This window comes from Myotis nattereri, assembly GCF_964212035.1.
Source record: "Myotis nattereri genome assembly, chromosome: 1".
Taxonomy (NCBI): domain Eukaryota; kingdom Metazoa; phylum Chordata; class Mammalia; order Chiroptera; family Vespertilionidae; genus Myotis; species Myotis nattereri.
The window spans coordinates 74,802,274-74,827,097 of NC_138075.1; the positions used below are offsets into that span (position 1 = coordinate 74,802,274).

Sequence of the window (24,824 nt, forward strand, 5' to 3'; positions counted from 1 at the left end):
AGAGATAGTTAGAAACATCGATGAGAGAGAAACATCGATCAGCTGCCTCCTGCACATCTCCTACTGGGGATGTGCCCGCAACCCAGGTACATGCCCTTGACCGGAATCGAACCTGGGACCTTTCAGTCCGCAGGCTGACGCTCTATCCACTGAGCCAAACCAGTTTCGGCAAGAAAAACAATCTTAAATATAATAATGTTAAATGCAGTAAACATTAATATCTCAAGAAAAATGATTTTAAATATGATGTTACATGCAATAAACACCAATTATTCAAGAAAAATGATCTTACATATAATATTACATGCAATAAACATTAGTATTTCAAGAAAAGGATTTTAAGCATAATATTACCAAAAATGTACTAACATAATATATCACAAATGTGGTAGGAAATATTAAAAATCTGCAAATAACAGGATTACTTCTATTATATTCTAGAATATCCCCCCCACCCCCGGCTCTATTTTTGTTCATCAGTTTATGTTGTTCATTATATTCCACAAATGAGTAAGATCATATGATATTTATCTTTCTCCAACTGGCTTATTTCGCTTAGCATGATGCTTTTAAAGTCTATTTTGTCAGATACGAGTATTGCTCCTCCAGCTTTTTTTCCTTTTCCATTTGCATGGAAAATTTTTTCCCATCCCTTTACTTTCATCTCATGTGTGTCTTTTGTTTTGAGGTGGGTTTCTAGTAGGCAACATATAGCTGGGTCATGTTTTTGTATCCATTCAGCTACTCTACACCTTTTGATTGGAGCATTCAATCCATTTACATTTAGGGTTATTAATGAGAGGTACTTATTTATAACCATTCTAATTCTGTATGGCTAGGTTTCTCTCTCTGTTTCTTCTTCTCAGCAATCCCTATAGCAATCCCTTTAGCATTTCTTGTAATGCTGGCTTGGTGGTGATGAACTCCTTTAGCCTTTTTTTTTTTTTTTTTCGGTCTGGGAAGTTCTTTATTTGACTGTTTATTTTGAATGATAGCCTTGCTGGATATAGTAATTTTGGTCTCAGATCCTTGCTTTTCATTGCCTTGATTACTTCATGCCATTCCCTTCTGGCCTGGAGAGTTTCTGATGAGAAATCAGGTGTCAGCCTTATGGGAACTACTTTGTAGGTAAATTCTCTTTTCTCTTGATGCCTTTAAGATTCTTTGTCTTTAATTTTTGGCATTTTAATTATGATGTGTTTGGGCAAGGGTCTGTTTGGGCTCTTCTTGTTTGGGGTTCTCTGTGCCTCTTGAATTTGTGTGACTTTTTCCTTTACCAGGTTAGGGAAGTTTTCTACCATTATTTCTTCAAACACCTTCTCTATTCCTTTCTCCCTTTCTGCCTCTTCTGGCACACCTACTATCCTAATATTGTTACATTTCACATTGTCCCACAGCTCCCTTAAGCTGTCCTCCTGTTTTTTAATTGTTTTTTCTTTTTGGTTCTCTAATTGAGTGATATTTTCAACTCTGTCTTCTAATTCACTGATTCGATCCTCAGCTTCCCCGAATCTGCTGTGTATTCCTTTCAATGTGTTCTTTGTGTTATGTCATTCTTTATCTCAGACTGTTCGTTTTTCATAGTTACTATATCTTTTTTCATACTGTTGAGTATTTTTAACATCATTACTCTGAACTCTGTTTCAGATAAATTTCTTATCTCTGCTTCATTTCTCTCTTCTTCTGGAGAATTCACTAGTTCTTTCATTTGGGGGTTGTTTCTTTCCTCATTTTGGTTGTCTGTTTGGGTTTGTGACTATGTATTAGATCCTATATAATAATTAGGTAGATCCTATACACCTCTCAATCTCTAGTGCAGGACAGTGTTAAAAACTGTTTCTGACTAATTGGATCAGGCAAAGACTCAAAGCTTCCAGAGACCGCCTCTGTCTACAGACTAATAGGATTCCAACTTGAAGTGCTTCCAGGCAATCGTCCTCAGGTGTGGCAGGAGTTTTTTTCAACAGGGTGGGGCAGTTATTTCTTTCTGGAGGCTAATTGTTACTTTTAATCTCTTAAGTGGCCTCAGGGAAAGGTGTTTTCCAACAGGGTGTGTCGACTGTCTTCCCCTCAGGAAAGGTAGATATCAATGTGGGAAAGATGTTCTCTGCTGTGTGAGGGAATGGCTCAGTCCAGGAAATTTGGGGTGTCTGCCTTCTGAGCTCTATCCCCTGAGTCCCCAATCCTGGGTTTTGCTCTCACAGTTCCAGTCCACTTCACCCTCCCTCTGCTAGAGCACAAGGTGGGTGGCTCCACAGGGAATTTTTGTGTGTTAGCCCTTCAAGAGGGTGCCCGAACTTTCAGCTGCCACTCCCTGGCAGACAGCACCCCACTGCTTTTCACAGCTAGATGTTATGTGGGTACTCTTCTCAGATTTGGTGCTCTCTGCTGGGGAGCCCAGCTTCAGAATTAGATCCCAGAGTTCTCAGTGGCACCCCCCCCCCCCCCCCGCCACCTAATATATCTCTGCAGGACATCAGTTGCCGTCTGTGGGTGCCTGGCCAGCTCTTTCGCACCTCCGCCCCTCCTACCAGTCTCTATGCGGTCTCCACCTTTGGTCCTTGGGTATCAGGGTTCTCTCCTGTGAGTTTTCCATTGATTATTCAGGAAGCCTTTCCGTATTTCAGTTGTAATTCCAGCTTGTTCCTGGGAGCATGTCCCTGCAGCATCCTACTCTGCCTCCATTTTTAATCTCCCCAAAGCATATAATTTTTAAAAGATATTAAGAGTTTACTTCTCATCTGAGAGATGAAAATCAAAACAACAATGAGGTACCATCTCACACCTGTCAGAATGGATATCATCAACAAATCAACAAATGACAAGTGCTGGCGAGGATGTGGAGAAAAAAAAACCCTCGTGCACTGCTGGTGGGAATGCAGACTGGTGCAGCCACTGTGGACAACAGTATGGAGTTTCCTCAAAAAACTAAAAATGGAACTCCCATTTGACCCAGGGATCCTACTTCTAGGAATATATCCCAAGAAACTAGAAACACCAATCAGAAAGGATATATGCACCCCTATGTTCATAGCAGCACAATTTACAATAGCTAAGATTTGCAAACAGCCGAGGTGCCCATCAGCAGATGAGTGGATTAAAAAACTGTGGTACATCTACACAAGGGAATACTACGCTGCTGTAAAAAAGAAGAAACTCTTACCATTTGCAACAGCATGGATGGAACTGGAGAGCATTATGCTAAGTGAAATAAGCCAGTCGGGCCGAAACCGGTTTAGCTCAGTGGATAGAGCGTCGGCCTATGGACTGAAAGGTCCCAGGTTCGATTCCGGTCAAGGGCATGTACCTGGGTTGCGGGCACATCCCCGGTGGGGGCTGTGCGGGGGGCGGCTGATCGATGTTTCTCTCTCATCGATATTTCTGACTCTCTCTCTCTCTCTCTCCCTTCCTCTCTGTAAAAAATCAATAAAATATTAAAAAAAAAAAAAAAAAGAAATAAGCCAGTTGGAGAAAGATCAATATCACATGATCTCACTCATTTGTGGAATATAATGAACAATATAAACTGACAAACAAAAATAGAGCCAGAGGGGGAAAATATTCTAGAATAGAAGTAATCTTGTTATTTGCAGATTTTTAATATTTCCTACAACTTTGTGATATCATTATGTTAGTACAGTTTTGGTAATATTATTATACTTAAAATCCTTTTTTTTCTTGAAATATTAATGTTTATTGCATGTAACATATTTAAAATCATTTTCCTTGAAATACTAAAAAAAGAAAATAATTAAAAGACAAACATATATTAGTGTATATCAACTGTAATTGAAAAATAAAAATGGCCGAAACCGGTTTGGCTCAGTGGATAGAGCGTCGGCCTGTGGACTGAAAGGTCCCGGGTTCGATTCCGGTCAAGGGCATGTACCTGGGTTGCGGGCATATCCCCAGTAGGAGATGTGCAGGAGGCAGCTGATCGATGTTTCTCTCTCATCGATGTTTCTAACTCTCTATCTCTCTCTCCCTTCCACTCTGTAAAAAAATCAATAAAATATATTTTAAAAAAAAAAAGAAAAAAGAAAAATAAAAATGATTTAAATTAAAAAATAAAAATAAAAACTAAATAAAAGATGGAGCTGCTGGTTGGAGAATGGACTGTGGAGGATGCAAGAATAGAAACGGGGAACCAATTAGGAATCTTAGGACGGTATGATAATGAATGTAGTAAAGATGGTAAAAGTTGTGAGGGTGATATCTTCTGGAAGGAGAGCTCATGAGTTAATCTGCAAACTTAATGTCCATGTTACTTTAAAATTTGTAGTTCTTTTCCTTCATTTATTCAATATTATTTAGTATCTTCCACATGTGAAGCACTATTCTAAATAACAAAATCCCTACCATCAAAGAGCTTACATGTTTGTGGAGAAGACACAAACAATAAACAAACAACAAACTACATTATATGTGAAGAGTAATAATAAACAAACAAGAAAGCAGAGGAAGAGAAGAGAGAATTAGTGGGGGGTGGTTTCTGTGCTGGTTTTGATACCAAGTTTAAAAAGGTCTCTCAGCCCTCGCTAGTTTGGCTCAGTGGATAGAGCATCGGCCTGTGGACTTAAGGGTTCCGGGTTTGATTCCAGTCAAGGGCACATGCTCGGGTTGCGGGCTCAATCCCCAGTGTGGAGCATGCAGGAGGCAGCCGATCAATGATTCTCTCTCATCACTGACATTTCTATCTCTATCTCTCCCTCTCCCTTCCTCTCTGAAATCAATAAAAATATATTTTAAAAAAATAAAAATAAAATAAAAAGGTCTATTAGATAATGTGACATCTAACCAGAAACTTGAAGTGAGGCCTCTAGCCATAAAAATATCATACAAATATACTCCAGTCAGACAAGGTGCCCTGCTTCCCACAGGACATGATAAGGGTAAGGGAAACTCAAGTGATATGAAAGCTAATACAGAGTCAGAAAGGGTAGAGAAAGTAGGAAGAGATAAAGGTCATCCACATAGAACAGCAAATATGATTCTGTTTTTGATATTTGAAAAAGTTTAGTAACCAGACTATTTTATTTCTGTTATTTTTATACTTTTGATTACTTCTAGAAGAATACATGTATTCATAAGTATTTGTTGTAATTTTTACCTTAAAAAGTGTATTATATTCATTTTGTTCTAAATGTCTTGGTAGGTTCTAACTCTTGAGTTTACATGATCAGGATATGATTCCACCTTCACCATTTCTCTACACCTCTGCCATTAACACTGTTAATGCAGAGTCAAAGGACTTAATCAAATATTATACTTTTACATCTGTGCTGGAATATCTTGAACATTTCTTCAAAACTTGATGCTCTCTTTCTTTTTTTAACAGGCTCAGAGCCTCTGCATGGCAATAGTATCTAGCTAGATTAGTATCATTTGCATCACATTTATTTTTAGTTTACACTCTATTTATGGCAATCATGCTGGCATTTCATTTAGTGCAAGTTTCCTTTATAAAAAGCCCAAGAAAATCAGTGACTCAATCTAAGAAAAAATACTAAATTAATGCAAAGATGATACATAAAACGGGGAAGTTTATAAAGGTAGTCTCTGAATGACTTAATTTAGGTAAAATTTCCTACCTCCATCATACCAAATCTTCACAGTGACCCTGTGAGGAAGAATCATTCCCATTTTCCAAACTAGCTCTGGGAGAGCCAAACTGCTTTGCCCAAGGTGGTAGAGCCAGTAACCTGTGGTATAGCCTTTAGGGCTGCAAAGGCCCAAGAAGGAGCAGAACAATATGGATCAAGGCAGTGTGAGCTCTAAGTAGAACTTTGTAAAAAACCTGAAAAATCACGTAGAATTCAAAACCCCAGTTTGGAAATTTTAAGTAGAAGTCTACAAATGAGAGCAGTATTTCAGGTAAGGATATGTGAGTGCAATATGCAGTGAAATGAATGCCAGCTTTATTAGAGACAGACAGGCTTGCGCATTATGAGACCACTGTGATTTACCCACATGCTAACAAGCATCTCTCGCATGGTGTCTAAAATAGTAGCAATAGGTAGCTGTTATTATTAACTCAATTACATCAGGGTGATTACAGTACTATATTAGAAATATAGACAAAGAGATATGGAAGTATGTACATTACATTACTTCCCCTGGAAAATGTAATGGAAAAGCCACTAAGGAAGAAGTGATGTTTGAGCTCAGTCTTAGGAGAGTAAGTGCTTGGTAAGTGCAGGAAAGAACATTCCAGGAAGATGGAACAAATATGTGGAAATAGACTTTCAAGAACATTTCTTATATCTGGAGTGCAGTATGTATAAAAGACTGATAGACAAGGAGGCTGTTAAGTTGCGATGTTCTAGATCATGAAGGAACATGTATGACCTACTAAGCAGTACAGACTTGATTCAGTGGGCAATGGGAAAACATTACAGGGTTTTAAATGGGAAAATAAAAGGATGACCTTTACATTTGAGAAAATTTCATATGGTAGTTACTGTAATGGGTGGCTTTAGGAGCCTAGACAAGAAGTGACAAAGGACTAACATAAATTAATGTAGCAGCAATGAGGATGGAGAGGAGAGATTTGAGAAATATTTGGGAGACTAAATGAACAACAACTGGTTAACACGTTATGCGCCCAGCCTGTTTTGTCTTCCGGACGGAAAGTAAAATGTCAGTCACCGGTGACTGACAGGGCGCTTAGTGTGTTAAAGACAGAGGAAAAGAGAGGGAGAGACAGGGGGAGACAGACCTATCGAGTATTTTAACATACTGAGGCAAAGGAATCAATGAAGTAGTAGAAAACACAAGAGAGGGGAGCAGGAAAGGCTCTACAGCACAGTCTACAGACGAAAACTGAATAAGAAGGAAGAGGGTAAAGGATAGGTGTGAATACAGGTGTTGGTAAGAATTTGGGAAGAGACATTTTGGAAATTTCTGTGAAGTAGTTCAGTCATGCTAACTATAAGGGAATGGAAGAGGGGGAGCTTAACGAGCATTTTTAAAGTTTTGCCAGAAACTTAGAGAAAAGAGGCTAACTAGAATCACGTAGAAGAAATTCTGAATAGTGTTAACAGCACAGCTGAGGCTGGAAAATTGTGGCACCAATTTTCATAGCTGCGACATATGCCCGCCTCCTCACCACCAGCAACACAACTGCCAAGATTAAGAATGAAAGGAGGTGCCCTGACCGGTATGGCTCAGTGGATAGCACGTCGGCCTGTGGACTCAAGGGTCCCAGGTTCGATTCTGGTCAGGGGCATGTACCTTGATTGTGGGCACATCCCCAGTAGGGAGTGTGCAGGAGGCAGCTGATCGATGTTTCTCTCTCATTGATGTTTCTAACTCTCTATACCTCTCTCTTCCTCTCTGTAAAAAATCAATAAAATACATTTAAAAAAAAAGGCCCTAACTGGTTTGGCTCAGTGGATAGAGCATCGGCCTGCGGACTGAAGGGTCCCAGGTTCGATTCCGGTCAAGGGCATATACCTTGGTTGTGGGCACATCCCCAGTAAGGGGATGGGGGGTGGTGCAGGAGGCAGCTGATTGAGGTTTCTCTCTCTTCTCTATCCCTCTTCCTTCCACTCTGTAAAAAAAAAAAAAAAATCAATAAAATATATTTAAAAAAAAAAAAGAATGAAAGGAGGAAAGTAAACAAACAATTTTTTTAAAGAGAGAGAATGAGAGAAGGCCTTGTGAGTCAATCTGGGATTTAATGTGGCTGTGACAATAACAACTTTTTGTAACCTGTGTACACACTATAGAGCTTTGTACACACTGTAAAATGTTCAATACTTGTTTGTTAAATAATTGACTGATGTGAAGTGATTTCAAAGAAAAAGACCCAGAGATAGAAAATCAGGACTAGTTTCAACAAAATGTTAATGCTGGAAATAATGATTTCAAAGTCATCATCAAAACGTAATAGTTGAGCTCTGGCTGGTGTGCCCAGTGGTTAGAGCATTAGACAATGCACCGATGAGTCAAGGGTTCGATTCCTGGTCAAGGGCATGCAACTGGGTTGTGGGTTCGCTCCCTGCTCCTTGTTGGGGCACATGCGGGAGGCAACCAATGAATGTGCCTCTCACATTGATGTTTCTTTTTTCCTCCCTCCCTTCCTCCTCTTCCACTCTCTGTAAAGGAATGGAAAAAATATCCTCAGGTGAGGATTCACAAAAGACAGACAAACAAAAAACACCGTAAGAGTTGAAGATAAAAGGATAAACTTTCCTAAAAGTCAATATAAAAAGAGAGGAGCTGAGAATTAAGCCCTGGAAATACTAGAGAACAGAAGAAAGTGCAACCATAGAAGGAATCAGAGGGGGGAAAAAATCATTGAAAGAACTGACTGTAATGCTGTCATGCCGATTTCCCCCCAACAAATCTAGACTCTAAAAGGATGAGGAAGTTCATGAAGGTAGAAGTGGTGAAAATGCAGAGTCAAACATGCCTATGGGAGCAGAGAATACTATACACAAGTCATGAAGAAACTGAAGAGAATTCATTTAGCAATCTCCCCTCTGATCCATCTGGCTTGGTTTAACAAAAAGGTGGTAAGACAACAGCAGCCAGCAGGCATGTAGCTGAAGCTTGAATACACCAAGAACCAGGACCAGAGTTATATGAGTGATGTACAGGCCACTGAAGGCCATCTCTTGCAGCAGGGGCCCACTATAGTGCAGAGAGGGGGACAGTCCAATGTTGGAAGAGGTGGAACTGATAGTACTAGGGGACAACATTGGGTTCCAGGTAGAAAAAAAGAGGTAGGAGACACTAGGAGGTACAGGTAGATCTGCCATCAATACTGGGTATACTTGATTAATAATATCCTTCAAATTCCGGTGTGTATGCTAAGTATAAGCATTAGATTAATAGAGGCCCTTGAGGAAACCAGTGCTGTTTAGTAGGATGTACCAAGCATGAGAAATGTTCTTAAAAGGACACTTTTTATTTTTATTTTAAATGAACCTGACTGGAATCGAATCTGGGACTCTTCAGTCCTCAGGCCGACGCTCTATCCACTGAGCCAAACCAGCCAGGGCTATAAGGATACTTTTTTTGTTGTTTGTTTTGTTTGGGCTTCAGATTTGCATAAAGAAAATGAATAGGATGTAAAGTATGTTCTGAACTTATTTGAGTGACTAAGTTTTGTTAAAACTCTTCCTAGATATATGGGAGTATTCACTGGAAGTTGAAAAACTTATCTGTGATGAAGATAGTTTTGATTTCAATGCCCAGTCTATTTAACACTTGGAACATAGCAAGCATAATAGCAGAAAGCAGATTTAATAAAGTCCACAGCATAACATAAACATAAAGACAGTTTCTTGGGCCAAATCCACAAACTGATTAGCCAAGAAAAGTACAAATGCTAGGAAAGGGGAGTACTTACACAGTTAAGAGAAAAAACAGAAAAATCTTACCAAGAAGTAACAGAAAAAAGGATTTGGGAATTACTGCAAACATTCAAGAATATTGTTGATACCTTATGTCTTTCTTTGGCTTGTAAATGATCAAAATTATTCTTCATGCATTTTAGCAAACATATTTCATGCTTCCTTCATTTTAAGATGGTTTTAGAAGAATAAGGCCTGACCATATAGACTACCTCCTTAACAAGGAGGGGAGGAAATTGACCCAAACACTCGAATTCAATGAAGCTAAAGAGCTAAGGAACTAAGGAGCTAAAGCCTTGCATTATAGGGGCTAAGATGAAATGATAAACATTTGTGATATATTTATTTATTGTTAATCCTCACCCAAGGATATTTTTCCATTGATTTTTAGGGAGAGTTGAAGAGAGAGGGAAAGACAGAGAGAAAACATGAAAGTGAGAGAAACACATCGACTGGTTGCCTCCTGCATGAGCCCTGACCAGGGCCCGGGCCGGGAAGAAGCCTGCAACCAAGGTATGTGCCCTTGACTGGAATCAAACCCGGCACCCTTTGGTCTGCAGGCTGATGCCCTATCCACTGAGCCAAACCGGCTCGGGCACATTTGTGATATTTTAAAAGCCTGTATTGATTTCATGTCATGGTTAAAGATTAACTGCTCAATGCAAGCTAAATTTAACATCTTTCTAAATTTTCATACAAAAAAGTAAAAACTATGGTATATACTAGTATATATATATATATATATATATATATATATATATATATATATAGAAAATTTTTAAAATATTGTTTTTGGTGTGTATGTACAGTATGTGTATATACACATGCACATATACAATGCTTCGATAATTTACCCATTTAGTATTCAATGTTTCTTAATATATTCACATTGTTATACAACTCTCACCACAATATAATTTTAGAATTTGGTCCCCGTCTAAAAGAAACCCTGTACCCATTAGCAGTCAAGCTCCATCTCACTCCGTCGCCTTGCCAATCCAAAGTAACCCCTAATCTATTTTATGTAGATTATTTCAAGGTTCATCCACAATGTAGCATGTTATCAGTACTTCATGTATTTTTATTGGCAAATAATATTCCATTATACAAATATGCCACATTTTATTAATTAACTCATCAGTTGGTGGACATTGGGTTGTTTCTATCTTTTTCTGGCCATTATGAATAATGCTGCTATGAATATTCCTGTACAAGTTTTTGTGTGGACGTTTATTCTCCTTTTATTTGTGTATATATCTAGGAGTAGAATTGCTGGGTCATAGGGTAGCTCTATGTCTCACTTTTTGAGGAACTGCCAAACTGTATTCCAAAGTGGTTGTAACATTTTGTTCCTACCAGAAGTGTATGAGGGTTTCAGTTTTTCCATATCCTCGTCAACAGTTGTTATTGTCAATCTTTTTTATTAAAGCCTTCCTTGGGGGTGTGAGGTGATGCCTCATTGTGGTTTTGATGTGCATTTCCCTAATGGCAAATAATTTTGAGCAACTTTCTATGTGCCTATTGGCACTTTTTCCTCTCATCTCCATTTGGAAAGCTTTTACCTTTTTCCTCCCACACTTTTGAGGGTTTTCCCACTGACTTATTTAGTACTTTTACATCATAAATATTATTAAATTGTTCCCTAAAGTATGTCTATTTTGGTTAGAGTCCTTACTTAGCATTGACATAACACATACCCACAGAGTATGTCATTTTCAACTACTTCTATCCCTTTCGTCTTGTGATCTCTGTTCTGGCTCACTTACTTCATTAAAAACCTTTCTTAAATATTCTCAGAGGAAATATTTGTATTTTTGTATATTTGTACTGGATTTTCCACTTGTAGGGGAATGGTGTCTTCACTGAGAATATGGATTTGGATTATTTTTTATCTTGGTAATCTGTGGATACTCTTCCACTATCTCCTAATTTCCAGTGTTGTGGATTATAATTCTGATGCCAGTCTGATACTTTATAGGTATAATAAATTCTATCTGGAAGCTTCTCAGATGAATCCTTGGAGCTCAAACATTTTACTAGGATAACTCTAGGTTTATGTTTTCTATCACTGATCTTCCCTGAAACTTTATTCTAAGCAATGAAGTCTTTAACTCAGGAAATTACATTAGCCACGTTAGTGTCCTGAATCTATTCTCCAAGTCTCTTATCTTTTTTTTTTTTTAAATAGATTTTTAAAAATATTTTTCTTGATTGCAGAGAGGAAGTGAGAGGGAGGGAGAAATAGAAACATCAATGAGCCCTAGCCAGTTTGGCTCAGTGGACAGAGAGTTGGCCTGCAGACTGAAGGGTCCTGGGTTTGATTCCGGTCAACCTCGGTTGCAGGATCCTCCCTGGCCCAGGCCCTGGTCGGGACTCGTGCAAGAGGCAAGCAATCGATGTGTTTCTCTCACTTGGATATTTCTCTGTCTTTCCCTCTCTCTTCCACTCTCTCCAAAGAAAATCAATGAAAAAATATCCTCAGGTGAGGATTTAAAAAAAAACACATCAATGATCAGAATCATTGATTGGGAATCGAACTGTGACCTCCTGATTCTTGGGTCAACCCTCAACCACTTAGCCACACCAGTGGGGCTCTTACCTTTTTTTAAATTTTTAATCTCTTTGTATATTTGCCTCTGTGCTTTGATATTTCTTCCACTTGATCTTCCAGGCCAATACATGATCACACTCTTTCATTCATTTCTTATTCAATAATTATGTACTGGTTGCTTACTATGTGCAAGACAGTGTTGTAGGCACTGGATGTTGATAACAGATCAGCAATGTATACAAGAGACAAAGTTCCTGCTTTTACATTTCAGTGGAGATAGTAAAAAAAGGTGTGTGTGCATGGATTAAGAGTCATGAAGCAGTAAGTATTTAGCTAGGAAATCATATTTTTGCTCAACAAAGTCTTTTTTTATACTTGAACCTCCTTAAACGCTCCTATTATTTATTATTTTCATATTCAAGCTACTGTCTTCTCCAGCATTTCTATTTAGCTGGTCCAACACACTGTTTATTCTACGTTATTTTTCTCTTTCTGGCTTCCCCGATAGGTTGTTTTCTTTGCTACCTCCGAGGGGCTTAGGTTTCGTTGTTGAAGGACCACAGTGGGAACAGTCTCCAGAGAACAGAAAGGCACGTGGTGTTTACCCCCATTGGCAGGCGGTGCAGCAGGCAAGCTGCCAGTCCTGCGGAGACCCAGGAGGAAGCCTCAGGTCTCCTTACATCTCCTAGCCTCAGGGATAGTGAGTTCCCTTGCTTTTTCCCTTTCTCTTTCCCCACAGCAGTCCATGGATCTCTATCAAGCCAAGATCTTTCCTGTATCTGCCACTCATATCCTCATCCCCAGGCTCTTACCCAGCCTGTTCTCTTGTCCAACTTGTTCTCTCTGAGGAATATGACCTGGGCCAGCTCCCCAACAGGGCGCCCACATGCCCAGGCTTCCCTTACACCTAACTGTTCATTGGATCAAGGGGTCATTTGGCTCAAGAGAGGCAAACAGAGGCTGGAGTCAGGAACAGAGAAATAGTGAGATTTCACCTTCCTTCCCAGAACCCTCTCTGAAAAGTAAGTCCTGTTTACAGACTAATCCTAAAAACATTCAAATCTTGGCAAATAAGTCAAAAATTTTAAAAGCCTCTGTGAGGTGCAAATATCTGTGGTTTGTAACATTATCAACTACGGCCCTAAATATTAAGTTCTGATAAATAATAAAAGCCTTAATGTAAGTAGAATTTAAAGGATATACACTAGATGGATAAATCTAAAAATAATTATGCTGTATAAAAGCAGACAGACAAAAGAGAGTATGATTTCACTCACATAAAATTCTGGGGAATGCAAATGAATGTATAGTGACAGAAAGCAGATCAGTGATTGCCTGGGGACCAGGGAATTAGGTGAGTGGGTATTAACAGGCACAGGGAAACTTCTGGAGGTGATGGAAATGTTTATCATCTTGATTATGATCACTGTTTCAGGGGAATGCACACATTTCAAAACTCATCAAACTGTACACATTAAATATGTGTGGCCAAAGCCGGTTTGGCTCAGCGGATAGAGCGTCGGCCTGCGGACTGAAGGGTCCCAGGTTCGATTCCAGTCAAGGGCATGTACCTGGGTTGCAGGCACTTCCCCATGGGGGATGTGCAGGAGGCAGCTGATCGATGTTTCTCTCTCATCGATGTTTCTAACTCTCTATCTCTCTCCCTTCCTCTTTGTAAAAAATCAATAAAATATATTTTTTTAAAAAATTAAATATGTGTGGTTTATTTTATGCAAATTATGCCTCAATAGTACTTTAAAAGAAATATTGACTTGGAAAAATATTTGCAACTTACATCACAAAAGGCTGATATCCCTAAATATAGAGAACATCTAAAAATAAAGAACACCAACAGAAAGTCACTGAACTTTTGAGTTTGAAATTTTCCATAATAAAAAAATATATATATAGCCCAGGCTGAAGTGGCTCAGTTGTTTGGAGCATCATACCATATACCATAAGGTTTCGGGTTTGATTCTCAGTCAGGGCACATAGCTAGGTTGGGGTTTGATCCCATTGGGCAGGGAAAGAGAAACACTGATTGGTTGCCTCCCATAAGTGCCCTGACTGGGGATTGAACCCACAACCTAGATATGTGTCCTGACCAGTAATTGAACCGCAACCTTGTTGGTGCATGAGACAACACTCCAACCAACTGAGCTACCTGGCCAGGACACTTTCTGTTATTCTTAAAAAGCTAGGACTTGGCATCATGATGTGATGGGAAGCACATAAAACTTAGAAGTTTGAGTGAAATAAGCCAGTCAGAGAAAGTCAAGTACTATCTGATTTCACTTATATGTGGAATCTAATAAACAAAATAAACTGACAAACAAAATAGAAACAGACTCATAGATACAGAGAACAGACTGACAGCTGTCAGAGGGGAAGGGGGTTTGGGGGTAGGGATGGGTGAAAAGGTGAAGGTTAAGATTAAGCAAAAAAAAAGAACAACAAAAAACCCTCACAGACAAACAGTATGGTGATTACCAGAGGGAAAAAGGGGTGGGGAGAGACAGATAAGAGTGTGTGTGCGTGTGGCGGGGGGAGGAATAAATGGTGATGAAAGGAGGCTTGACTTGGGGTGGTAGACACACAATACCACATACAGATGATGTATTATAGAATTGTGCACCTGACCTATATAATATTAGGAACCAATGTCACCCCAATAAATTCAATAAAACATTTTTAAAAGAAAAAATTAAAAATTATAATGCATTATGACAAAGTAAATTCAACTTTAGGGATATAAAAGTGGTTCAACATCAGGAACTCTATTAATATAATTCAATGTTAACAGATAAAAGAAAGAAAACTTGAGAATCTCAGTAGATGTTGAAAAGCTTTTGATTAAATTCAATGCCATTGCTATTAAAATTCCTAGAAGGTGCAATAGATGGAAACTTAGCTACTGGAACATACAGCAGGCGTGCTCCTTAGTGGTGTTGAAAAAACAACAACTTAGACGTTTGACTGCTGGCCCTGCCACTACTCCTCATGTAGCCTGAGGCAAACTACTGTCAACAGCCTCAGTTTATCTCTAAACTGGCAATAACACCTAGTATTCTCACAGAGTAGGGAGAAGATGAAGTTGGTAACACTTCTCTTAGCTATCTTTACCCACGCCCGGTGTGCTAGCTACCTTAAACTTTTGTTTCCCACATGCTCTCCACCTTCCTGTCATACCTTCTGAAGTGCTCCTATTGTTGTAACCTTCTTCTCTAGATCTTCCTTCAAGAATCAGTTGTGTCCCATCCTCTGAGATACCGGTTCGGGTCCTCTCCACATATCATTATTCTCTTCATCATCTGTTATCCAAAGCAGTTTCTTTTTGTTCTAATTAAACCACTAACTACAAAGTACTAATAAGTAAGGGGTTGCTCTTATTCCCCTCCTCCCCCAAGATTTTATTGATTTTTAGAGAGAGAGGAAGAGGAGAAAGAGAAACATTGATGTGAGAGAATAACATATAGGCTGCCTCCTGCACGCCACCCACTGGGGCTCAAGCCTGAAACCTGGACCTGGAGTCCAACTGGCAACCCTTGGGTGCAGGGAATGACACCTAACCAACTGAGCCAGGGCAAAGGTTGCTCTTATTTTTGAGTGCCGTGTGTCACATATGTTCAGTGCTTATATTCATTTTCCCATGTAATTCTTTACCACCCTGTGAAATACGTACTGTTATTCCTTTTGTTTTAAGTAAAGTAAGCCTTAAAGAAGTTAAATAACTTGCCCAAAGTCATTCATGTAATAATACAAATTATCACTTCTCCTAATTAGTAATAATTAGGACTGGAATTCAAAGCCATATCTCTGGCTCTAAAACCATTCTGCTGCCTTCAGTGCAGAACTTATACTTCCTATGCATTTGTAGCCTTAGGGAAAAAGTACAACACCTAGCATGATATTTGTGTTTGGTGAGCAAATTGCCTGTTCTGTTCAATTCACCTGGAGATACAAAAATGATCCCACAAAGTCTCTACCCTCAAGGAATCGTTAGTCAGTCTATTGTGGGAGAGAGAAGTAAATAGGTGATACGTGCTAATTCTGTGGACAAGCTGCTGAGAAAACACAGGATGGGGCACAGAAACTGGACTGGGGAAAAGAAAAACAGTCATGAATGTTTGAGTTTCTGCTTTTCCCTTCAAAACCAAACTTAAGCAGGGTTCTAATAGATTAGCATTCTGGCAACTAGAATGGCAGGGATTAATATATTTCTTTTTAAAATTAGTTTCTATATGTATTTTTTTCATAAATAATTTTCTTTTTATTATTTTTAAATTGATTTCAGAGAGGAAGGGAGAGATAGAAAGATCAATGATGACAGAGAATCACTGATCAGCTGCCTCCTCCACGCCCCCGACTGGGGATTGAGCCTGCAACCCCGGCATGTGCCTTTAACTGGAATCGAACCGGGGACCGTTCAGTCCACAGGCCAACACTCTATCCACTGAGCCAAACCGGCCAGGGCTAAAGTTAGTTTATATTTTATCTCAAATTACGGGTCTAGTTCAAGTAAATCTCATCTTTTAAAAAACACATTTTAAAATTTATTTAAAGAATGATCTGGTTTTTAAATATGTTCAATTTATATGACACTACATATTTTTTCTCTCCATATATTTCATTATAAAAAGAAAAAAACACTCGTCCACCCGGCATGACTCAGTGGTTGAGCCAGGAGGTCGTGGTTCGATTGCCTCTGCATGCACCCCCACTGGGGATCGAGCCCTCATACTGGGCATGTTCCTTGACCCGGAATTGAACCGGTGACCTCTTGGTTCCTGGGCGACCACTCAATCATTGAGCCACATGGGCCGGGCTGATCACTGATGTTTCTATCTCTCTTTCCCTCTCCCTTCCTCTCTGAAATCAATAAAAATATATTAAAAGACAAACACTCAATGAAAAACAAAACAACTGGTTACATAAATGGCTCATATTAGAAGTGCTTGCAAAAAGCCACAATCAATTTAGGATATTTTACCTCAGATGAACAAAATGCATTTCAGGCAACTACTCCAGAAACACCATCTATCCTCAATAATACCCTACTCCTGCCCTAGCTGGCTTGGCTCAATGGATAGAGCATTGATCTGTGGACTGAAGGGTAACGGATTCAATTCCGGTCAAGGGCACATGCCTGGGTTGTGCGCTCAATCCCCAGTAGGGGGCGTGCAGGAGGCAGCCGATCAAACTCATCCTTGATATTTCTATCTCTTTCCCTCTTCCTTCCTCTCTGAAATCAATAAAAATATATTTTTTTAAAAAAAGAGAATATCCTACTCCTAAGAAAAAAACAACAAAACTTTCAGGTTATTCCCATATACATTTCCCCAAATACAATTTAGGTAATGTATTCCCATCAGTTGTTCACTTACCAAACAATAGTTCATTCAAATGGACACTTTCTGGGCTGTCATGGAAAACGCCAATAAAAAACCTATTAAATTCAAGTTAGATTATATCTGTCACCTCTTCCTTGTCCAAAACAATTACCATGGAAGAAAATAAATTAAGCCTAGCAATGTCAATTATTACAGAGTTGGTTGCTATAAAAAATGTTTATGGCTTTTCTAGGTGACTGATAATAGATTAAATGACTTCAACACTGTTCTAATCTGAATACAGCAAGTTTCCCCAAACACTGTGGCACAAGTAAAGATGAAATAGTAAAACAGAGGTGGTGAAGAGAAGACAAAAAACAAAAGAGGTGAAATAAGATACAGATAGACTTCACTTGTTTGCATTTTGTGAAATTAATGAAGAATAGCAAAGACAAATGCCTAAAAAGATTAAAATTTAAGGGCAACAAACATAAACAACCAAGACAGTGTAGCTTCAAACACACAATTCTGAAGGAGAACTTAACTTCTTCTTTGGGCTAAAAAGGTGGAAAATCAGGTTTAACTTCAAAGTAGGTTAAACTTTCAACTTCTTATCACCCTGACAATTCAGCAAAATGAAAATAACCAGACAGACAAGAGTTTCCATAAAACTTTCTTATCTTCCCTAGTAAATTCTCTCACTAGACAGAAAAAAATAAAAGGAAATTTGTTTTTGATAGTCCTTATCTTTAAAGATTCTTAAAAATTCAAGAAGGCTTGATAAGATAGGAGAGAGTAAACGGCTGTGTATAGCAAGGAATTATGATGTGTTACTGCTGTAGAGAAAAGTTAAAATCAAAAGGAATTTTGAGAGATTATTTCCTTAGCCTTCATTAACGCACTAGAGAAGTTTTAGACAATTTATAAAATTTACAGACTTAAAAAATAGGGCTTCAAACTACAACTATATTTAATACTATAATATTAACCAAGCTTTTAATTGCTTGTTTAAAAATTCAAAACCACAATTCCCTCAGGAAGTGTAACTGTTACTAGTAAAAGAAAATAATAGGGATAATCACATTCATCAAATTTATTAAATCCAATACTATGCTAGTCACCATAATGTACTTTTGTTCTTTCATTAAAGAATTCTTAGACCATTCACTATTAAGTTACTGTTTAACTGGTAAGTTGAGGCAAAATGCTAAATAACTTGAGAAGTCACAAGTGCAAAGTCCATTGTACAAAACTACCCAACCATGCTCGCTCTTTATGTACTTTTCCAGATATAATTTAAACTGTCTGAGCAAAAGGTGAATTCTAAATTGTTCATAAATTGACTTTTACTGTGCCTTTCTTTTTGCTTGAAAACTCCTTTCATACATTGCCACCGATTCAATTTCACCTGTAGGTAATGAACACAGAACTCATTGTGGGGAAAAACAAACCAGAATGTGAGAAAAGAGGTTATCAGATATACAAAGGAGTGAAACAGTTGATTGAAAAACACTTCAACCACAATATTTTTTTCTCCATCTGAAGGAGGTCTTTTGACTAGTTGTTACCATTTCTCTCACGAAAAACCCTGTAAGTTCCCAAAGCTCCCAGGTTGAGTACTTACCTGGTTCATCTGAATGCTGAATCCCGGCTTTTATTTCTGCTAAGCTGGCCTCCCCCTCTTGGGGGACTGAAGCTGCTGCCTCCTCCTCAGTGTCCTCTACCTTAGTCACGGTAAAGTGTGGCATTGTTGAAATCCTGTGCTTTTTCTGTATTTAAACTTCCTTCCAAGTCTACTCCGCCCACCCCTTCCTCGCTGTGTCCCTTTCAGACTCAGACACTGCCTAAGGGAGACTGACGCTGGGAATAGGGAAGTACTTTCAGCTCACGTGATCAACAACCTTAGAGGGAGTGGAACACTGGAAGACACGCCTTCCACAGCATTTATCTTTCACTTGGCACTCCACCCTTTGCTTATGGTTATTAAGCTCAAGAATCCCAAGAACTATTTAGGCAGCTTTCCTTTCCGAGAGCTGCCAAAACCTGGATAGAGAGTGGGCAGAATTCATGCACTACAGCCTACTGTGTGCTCACCCACATTCATTCAAATATGCCCCGCTTCTAAAAGTGAAGGGAATCAATAGTTGTTAAAGACCTACTCTATGCTCTTCATTGCACTAGAAAGTTTTCATTATGATCTCATTTAATCATCAGGTTAAAGAACTTGCCCAAAGTCACAGAGCTTGTAAGTGGTGAAGCCCAGCTTAAAAACTTCTAATACCTTTGTAGGTAGGCAGCGTAGAAGACGTTTCATGGGAGGGCACAAAGTCATATGCTTAGCTAAATTTCATTTGATGAGTTCTTGTATAGCACTGGCTAGTAATCTTGGCTGCACACTGGAATCACCTGGGAAGACTTAAGAAACACTGATGCCTGGGTCTCATCCTAGATTAGTGGTTCTCAACCTTGGCTGCACATTAGAATCACCTGGGAATCTTTTTAAAATCCTGATTTCTGGGCCTCATCCTCCGGAAATTCTGTTTCTTTGTTACTAATGTTGTGGCCCCGCCCCATAACAAAGAAACAGAATTTCCGGAGGATGAGGCCCAGAAATCAGGAGTTTAAAAAGATTCCCAGGTGATTCTAATGTGCAGCCAAGGTTGAGAACCACTGTCCTAGATATTCTGATTTAATTGCTCTTAAGTAGAGCCTGGGCAACAGACTCCCCGTGGTTCTAAGGTGCAGCCAAGGTTGAGACTTACTTTTATATATGGGAAAGAGAAAAGTTTGACCTGTTGAGTTTTTGTAACTACTTTTATCATTGAAAGAATCTAAGTCAGGTGTGGAAGTATAGTACCTGGTGATTTTTCCATACTTACAACTCAGGTAGCTATTCTACTAATTGATTCAAAGGAACCTAAAACACTACCAAATTGTCAAAGATTTCAATATTATATTCTGGGTTCCAAATTCTTGAATATTTTAGTGCCACTGGATATTCCAGTAGGATCTTGCTTTTCATATTTATCTTATAAACAGTTGAATTAGCCCGGTTGGTGTGGCTGAGGTTGAGCGTCAACCTATGAACCAGGGGGTAACAGTTCGATTCCAGTCAGGGTACATACCTAGGTAGTGGGCTCCATCCCCCTTGAGGGTATGCAAGAGGCAGCCAATCAATGATTCTCTCTCATCATTGATGTTTCTATTTCTTTCTCCCTCTCCCTAACTCTCTAAAATCAATAAAAAAAAATATATGTTTTTAAAAAAAGTTGTTACGGCTAATCTATAGTTGATGGACAGAAAAAAATGACTTGTGTTTATGAATCTGTGTACAGCTTGTGCATCTAAGCCTTGTACAGTTTTATCCTGTCTTTTCTCCCCTCTAAAACGTTTCTCAAACTAAACAAGTAGGAAGGTAACAAATTCCTGTTAATCTATGACAGGAGTAATTTGTTTATTAACTTGAAGCTTTGGTACCATAGTGGTCAGCAATTTTAAAATAGTTCTCTCTTACAGTGGACTATAAGTAAAAGTGAAGGGACATAAAGAAATTGAAGACAAAGTTATAGTACAGAAAAACTGTGGGTGAGAAAGTGGTAAAGTGCTATGTCTGAGGATTGGTTAGATAGAGAGGGTGGGATGTACGAAACAGCTATTTTAGGTACAATAAACTACCACAATGATGTATCACTATACCTCCACCACCACAATGGTTGAAATTGATAAGACTGACAACACCCAATTTGGAGAGAATGTGAACAAAAGGAACTTTCACACACGGTTACTGGGGTGTAAACTGGTTCACCCACTTTGGAAAGGGTCTGGAACTTTCCCCTATAACCCATCAATTGCACTTCTAGGTATTCGCCCCCAAAATGAAAACATATTCCCATAAAAGGACTTGTACAAGGATGTCCATAGCAGTTTATTACTAATAGCCAAAAACTGGAAACAACCAGGTGTACTCCACAGGAGAATGGGTAAGGTAACTATGATATATTCATACAAAAAATTACTATTCAGCTCTACAAAGGAACAAATCAGTGAGACATGCAACAATATGGATGAAACTAAAAAACATTATGCTATGTGAAAGAAGCCTTAACCAAAAGAGCACATAATATTAGAGTTCACTAATGAGGTTTTAGAACAGGCAAAACTCAACTATGGTACAAAAAAAATCCAGCATAATGGTTGCCTCTGGCGAGATGAAGGTGATTAACTGGGATGGGGCTTGAGAGAACTTCCCAAGTTATGATAATATTATACATTTTGATAGAGTTTAGAGTTCCACAGGTGTATAAATTTGTCAAAACTCAGTTAATGTTCACTTAAAATGTGTGTATTTCACTGTATAAAGTTTGCCTTAAAAGAAAAAGATCTGTAAAAAAATACTGAATTCTAATAATATGCATTTTGAAGTATTTGAGAGAAGTTAATTAATGCCTGCAATTTACCTTGAATTGCACAAAGAAGATGGAAAGACATGTGATAGGACAAGTACAATTAATGGCAGATGCTGAGTGGTGGGTGTGTGGGTATCCTAACAGACAAACATGGCAATTGACCGTACCTTTGCTACACCCCCCATTGGCTAATCAGCAAGATATGCAAATTAACCGCCAACAAAGATGGTGGTTAATTTGCATACATAGGCGCGAAGAGGCAGAGTGAAACTGAAGGCAGCTCCGGCCAGAGCAATGAAGGCTTGAAGGCGGCTCTGGCTGGAGCAGCAAAGGCTTGAAGGCGGCTCCGGCCAGAGCAGCGAAGGCTTGAAGGTGGCTCCGGCCGGAGAGAAGGCCTGGGTCCCAGGTGCCAGAGGAAAACCGGTGCCGGCAGCCAGGGGAAGGGAAGGCCTATTGCACGAATCTTTTCATGCAACAGGCCTCTAGTCTAAGTATAAAAGCACATCACTTATGGCTCAAATTCTGTTTCATATAAGGTTTAGACAGTTACATAAATGCTTTTACAGTACTTTGATTTTAGGGTATTGAATGTTGTTAGAAATTAGAATCACCAAACAGGTTTTAAATATTTACATTTAAAAAAATATGTGGTATTTATTTTTAAGTAGTATGATATAAACCAGACTAGGATAAAAGGCCTTTATAATAGCACTAGGGGCCCACTGCACAAATTCATGCACCTTGAATGGAACTGTGGGCCACAAAGCTGCAGTGGGCACCGGGGCGGGTCTCAGCCCATCCTCTGCACCCCGGGCCCAGCCCCTCCTGCCATGACCCCTGGTCCAGTCTGCTGACAGCCCCGTTCCCCTGCCGCCGCTCCCATGCGCTGACGGTGCCAGCCCCGCTTGCACCCGCTGACAGTTCAGAGCAATTGGGGCCAGTGCCAGCAGCAGGTGCAAGCAGGGCCATCGCCAGCAGTGGGCGCGAGCACCAGGCGGGACCGTTGCGCACGGGAGCAAAGGATTTTCAGTAACTACCAGAGGCTTGCTCCGATGACAGTGACTGGCACCCCACCTTGATCTGGCACCCCTACTCACCAGCTCCACCATCCCGCCGTGCCCAACGCCCACCATGTTCTGCATTCTGCCACCTCCTGCAGATGCCCACCATGTTCCATGCACACCCCCTGGTGGTCAGTGCAAGTCATAGCGACCAGTTGTTCGGCTGTTCCGCTGTTCAGTCTATTTGCATATTAGCCTTTTATTATATAGGACTAGAGACCCGGTGCATGAATTCGTGCACCAGTAGGGTCCCTTGGCCTAGACTATGGGATCAGGACGAAACTGGCTCTCCAACATCCCCCGAGGGGTCCTGGATTGTGAGTGGGCACAGGCCAGGCTGAGGGATCCCACTGGTGTACCATCGGGGCCAGGGACGGACGGCAGAGGTTGGCTAGCCAGGGAGGGACCACAGGAGGACTCCAGGGCATGTCCAGCCCATCTCGCTCTGTCCCAATCGGCTGGACCCCAGCAGCAAACTAACCTACAGGTCAGAGTGTCTGCCCCCTGGTTGTCAGTGCACATCATAGTGACTGGTCGACTGGTCAACTGTCTGCCTCCTGGTGGTCAGTGCACGTCATAGCAACTGGTCAACTAGTCGACTGCCTGCCCCCTGGTGGTCAGTGCAAGTCATAGCGAGTGGTTGAGCGGCCTTAGCATGTCATTAGCACATTATGCTTTGATTGGTTGAATGGAGGACGGGACAACCAGACACTTAGCATATCAGGCTTTTATTGTATAGGATAGGATTACTCCATTATACATTAGGCCTAATATTATACACATTATACTTATTTGCTTTCAGTAAAACACTTTTTTGTGACTATGTCTGCTTTGAAAAAAAAGCCCATTTTTTTTTTAGCAGAATGGGTCTATTTGGGTAATATTTTCAAAGTACAATTTACTATGCTACACTACCTAACTATTTTTAATAACAGCTAACAACTTATGATAACCAGCACTTTGTTTCATTCAACCCATCTATTAAATAAACAAAGACAAGTTAGATTTAGTGAAAAGATTAAAACAATTAATGGAAAGTCAATGGACATTGATTTTCAAATAAGGATTTTCTATCAGATTATAATACATTATTATACTATATTCTGAAAAATCAATAAATTTTAGAGCAAATCAAGTATTTCCTCTGGGAACTGTATTGTACAAAAGATATACAAATAATTTAGAACCATGTAATCTTATTGCTGAAATGATTCTAAAAAAGAATCTAGTAATTCATGCTAAAAATGGATCTGTGATGCAAGAAAACTATAATATGTGAGCAGTAACCCAAATCCCTAGAATTAAAAAGCCACATACATTTTGAATGCAGGAATTTTACCAAATGTTATTCTGTTCATTCTTGAGAGCATCTTGTAGATATGATGTTGAGATTTTAGTAACATGTTCAGTAACATTCTTTTTTTTTTAATAAAAAATGCAATTAAAGCTTGATCAAGGGTACCAGCATGCTAGTAAAAAACTGGAGATGTATAAAATAGAACAGACTAGATTTCATGAGCACACACAATGTAGACTTAATTCATTTTATCTGTCCACACCTTTTCACAGACTTCTCCATCTCTCACACACCTCTTATGATAAATGTCTTATGCAAATACCTTAAGACACACGTGTGCGTGCACACACACACACACACACAAGTTCAGTGGGAGTTCTGAGCAAACAATAATGGATTTGATATAGAAACAGATTCAAGTCTTATGAATCTCTCCTAAGTTCCTATAGTTTGAAGACACCATTCTGAGAGCTTTATCCACTATTGACATCTAGATACACTTACCCTTTAAAATTGTAACCAGTTAATATTAATAGTTTTGTGCTTACAGTGTTTGGTTTATTAAAAATGGTGTTTTACAAGAAATAGTGAAGAAAGTGGAATTTATTTCCAAGCAGTTGCTTCTAATATTATTTCAAAATATTTAGGGTGGCATTGTTATTGAATCATTGCAACCACTGGCTAGCAACTAAATAAATATGAGTAGAAACTAACTATATTATACTTTTTTACATATCTTATAAATGAGATTGTAATTAAGCCTTTAACTGCACAACTTGTGCCCTATTCTTATTCCCCATCAGCAGCTAGTACAAGG

At 39.3% G+C, this 24,824-nt stretch overlaps 1 protein-coding gene across 3 annotated transcripts in view; it reads right to left on the minus strand.

Annotated features, from left to right (window-relative positions):
• SLC12A6 (solute carrier family 12 member 6) overlaps positions 1–24,824 on the minus strand; it is a gene marked incomplete at its 5' end in the record, with an annotated part of 88,771 nt that overhangs the window by 52,109 nt on the left and 11,838 nt on the right. The window contains one exon of one of the 3 annotated variants that reach the window (XM_081108077.1): positions 18,868–18,991. The exons of the other annotated variants lie outside the window; for them this stretch is intronic. Within the exon in view, the coding sequence (XP_080964203.1) occupies positions 18,868–18,991 (124 nt within the window). Of the gene's footprint in view, positions 1–18,867; positions 18,992–24,824 lie in introns of those variants that run through there. 3 annotated transcript variants of the gene reach the window in all.